The following is a 3,589-nucleotide window of genomic DNA, read 5'->3' on the forward strand; positions in this document are numbered from 1 at the left end:
AATTACCCTTTTGCCCTTATGTCTATATTGAACACAAGGCATAGACTGTGTCATCCTTGTCCAATTCAATATTGGGCCCTTAGACATTTATCCTGTTATGCAGGATGGGCAAATTCCATCTAGGTCACTCATGTCCATTAGCATGCTTCGTGGAGTACCCATCAACTGTCTTTATGGTCATTCAGTTACAGACAATGTTTGATCAGCAATAAAGCACTCAACTCTACATCTAGGGTCCATAGTGGTTTCAGGTCGAAGGGTGGTATACAACACTATCACCATGAGAATAACTTATGACACTTTACATAACATTCTATATAGTATTCTCATAGCGGGTTAATCTAATATAAATATTACTCTTAATATTCATACTTATGTTTAAGACTTTATAACTCCTTATCCATGATCCATGAGATGTGATCATCAGTCTATATACATAATAGTCTTAATGCTTTAATGTTATCCCACTTCACAACAAAGCTCGACTACAAATACTTTAAGAATAGTGTCCTTATGTGTAATGGGATCTCATGATTAAGTCACACTTGATACATTAAAGGACTAGTTATTCTAGGGACTTTATTAATCAAACATAATAAAGAAGAAACCTTTTATTATTAATAAATAATTCGATACCAGTACCAAAAGTATTGGCCTCTAGGGCTTACACCATCAAAAACATCAGCCAAGCCAAAAAGTATAAGGGAGAGAGGACCTCATTGTCTCACACCTTGAAGCAGCTGAAGAAACTAAGATGTTTTCCATTCATTCCTACTGATAAATGTGTTGACTTCAAGATAACTTTGATACAATTGCAAAATTGAGGAGAAAAAACAAAATTTTAAAGAACCTATTGGAAAAAATATACAAGAGCTGGAATGTTTTATTTGTCAGTCTAAGGCTGACTTATATAGTGAAGATACAACTATTACAATTGATTTATCCTTAGTGGAGAATAAAGAAAAATAAAGATAGTATTAAAGACAATAATAAAACCGGAAATAATATACTTTCCAACACCCCCCTCAAGTTGGTGCATAGATATTTATCATGCCTAACTTGTCTATCAAATACTCAAAAGTAGGCCTTGCCAAACTTTTGGTCAGGATATCCGCAGTTTGTTGACTTGAAGTCACGAAGGGTAGACATATGATTCCTGCATCTAACTTCTCCTTTATGAAGTGTCGATCAATCTCGATACGCTTGGTTTTGTCATGTTAAACTGGATTATGAGCTATGCTAATAGCAGCTTTACTATCAGAGTACAATTTCAATGGAAGCTGAATTTTCATCTTAAGTTCTTCTAGGACTCTAAGGATCCATAATCCTTCACAAATACCTTGAGACATAGCTCTAAACTCGGCCTCTGCACTATTCATTGCTACAACTCCTTGTTTCTTGCTCCTCCATGTCACAAGATTACCCCAAACATAGGTATATATTCCAGAGGTTGATCTTTTATCTGTGACTGAACCTGCCCAATCGACATCGGTGAAGATAGACACATTTTTTCACTAGTCTTCTTAAAAAGTAATCTTTTTCCAGGATTTCCCTTCAAATATCGCAGTATCTTATAGACTGCCTCAAGATGTTCCTCGAAAGGAGAATGTATAAATTGACTCACTACACTAACTAAGAAAGCAATATCAGGTCGGGTGTGTGACAAATAAATCAATTTCCCAACCAATATCTGATATCTCCCAGTATCAACAGAAACATTAACTTCTCCCCAAAGTTTAGCATTAAGATCCATAGGGGTATCTACAGGACGACATCCACTCATTCCTGTTTCTTTTAACAAGTCTATAATGTATTTCTGTTATGAAACCATAATACCATTTTTTGACCGAGCAACCTCCATACCTAGAAAATATCTCATGAATCCCAAGTCCTTGATTTCAAAGTTTACTGCCAATTTCTCGTTTACTCTTGCCATTTCCACTATATCGTCTCCAATAAGGATAATATCATCAACATAAACAATCAGGACATCAACTTTCCCATTATGGGAGAATTTTGTGAACAATGTGTGGTCAGCTTGTCCTTGGATGTATCTGTCGCATCACGCGAAAAACCGGCGGGAAAAGAAAAAACAACAGAGCCGCCACCGTGCGTTATTTATCCCAAAAGAGGGAAAGGAAACGCTCAGAGTAAACCTGGGAAAGAACATGGTCTCGCGACCAAAGAGGATGGGTTCGGGAGTCGGTTATGCGAAGGGAAGGTGTTAGGCACCCTACGCATCCGTAGTACTCTACGGGATCCACGCACAGAAGGAAGGAAAGATTGGTTGCTAAACACTGCTCAAACACACACACACACTGGCTGAAAGAGACAAAAGAGACTGACTGAAACTGACTCGGCAGGATATCGTATCCTGGGCCTACTTAGTCTATCAGGCATAGACATCAGAGTCGAAGTAGTTCGGACCGGGGAAACGACACATGCTCGCTAGGATGTCGCATCCTATGCATACGTATCTTCTCGGACGAGAGAAGAATCAGAGCATTCGTAGCTCAGCTGACACGCACACAAACAAACAAGGCAAACGTGGAGCCCGACTGCCAATCACTGGACTTACATCAGCATCCGAACCAGAAAACGCACACAGGAAACCAACTGCCAATCGCTGGACTTATGTCGGACTCCAACCAGAACACACACAAGGGTGGTTAAGACACAAAGGGTTGAAAAAGAAAAAAGGCGCCCGGAGAGATCAGCTCAATCTCCTGCCTACATACTTCATCTGGTATGAAGATCAGGGCGATGTAGTTCCCCTACGCAGGGACAAGGATCTAGCCTAACCAGATAACAGAGGGAGACACAACTCTAGGGAGACTACGACTCGAGCCTAGATGTTGTCATGCAAAGTCAACCCTAAGTTAAGGTTTCTAGCTAAATGGCACAAGGGCCAACCTATCTTAAGCAAGACTTGCACAGGAAGCAAGGGTCTCGATTGCAACTAGGGCAAGAGAAAGGGGAGGTCTCAATCGCAACGAGGGCGAGAGAAAAGGATATCTCAATCACACAGGGGTGAGAGAAAAGAGTTAGTGTTAGTGGTTAGTCAAACTCGGCAAGACATCGCGTCTTGTGCCTACGTATCTCACCTGAACATGAGAATCAGAGTTGCCGTAGTTCGGCCTAACAGTTACTAAGTATGGCTCACACAAGGGTTAAGCCACACAACCTACCTTGCACACGGGCAAGTCTAAGCTAAACCTAAAGAGGCAAACAAACAGGCAATCACAATCACAAGAAGCACACTCTATATGCATACAAGAGGCTCAAGCAAAAGGTTAGGCACTAGGGCCAACTGGAATAGGGTAAGTGTTGCTCTTAACCTTGCCATTGAGAGGCTAAGGTGAAGCAGATGAATAGGAGATGAGGGGTGTGCCTCATTGCTTCTATCCCTAATCAGGGAGAGCATGTAAGAAAGTGTGGGAGTTCAGAAAGTAGGAACTCTCTCCACATTATTGACTCGATTAGATCTTGGGTATTTATCTCAATGCTTCAACCATGTAATGGGAGCAAAGAGAGGACACACTGAATAGTGGGGGATAGGCTATTTATCCCTACCTTCCACCAATTGCCT

At 40.8% G+C, this 3,589-nt stretch overlaps 1 protein-coding gene across 1 annotated transcript; it reads right to left on the bottom strand.

The window, feature by feature from the left end:
• Window positions 1-1,217: 1,217 nt before the first annotated feature.
• On the bottom strand, window positions 1,218-1,783 carry LOC127096088 (secreted RxLR effector protein 161-like). The gene is made up of 2 exons (XM_051034708.1): window positions 1,516-1,783; window positions 1,218-1,474 (listed from the first exon to the last, which is right to left on the bottom strand). The coding sequence occupies exons 1-2, from the start codon at window positions 1,781-1,783 to the stop codon at window positions 1,218-1,220; spliced, it is 525 nt and encodes a 174-aa protein (XP_050890665.1).
• Window positions 1,784-3,589: the final 1,806 nt, after the last annotated feature.

This window comes from Lathyrus oleraceus, chromosome 6 (assembly GCF_024323335.1).
Source record: "Lathyrus oleraceus cultivar Zhongwan6 chromosome 6, CAAS_Psat_ZW6_1.0, whole genome shotgun sequence".
Taxonomy (NCBI): Eukaryota; Viridiplantae; Streptophyta; class Magnoliopsida; order Fabales; family Fabaceae; genus Lathyrus; species Lathyrus oleraceus.

What these genes read in the sequence shown, in the direction of transcription:
- LOC127096088 (XM_051034708.1), bottom strand. Translation starts at nt 1,783, where the DNA reads ATGAGTGGATGTCGTCCTGTAGATACCCCTATGGATCTTAATGCTAAA. An exon ending in ATTACTTTTTAAGAAGACTA is followed by an intron (nt 1,475 to 1,515) that starts GTGAAAAAATGT and finishes TCGATTGGGCAG; the next exon opens with GTTCAGTCACAGATAAAAGA.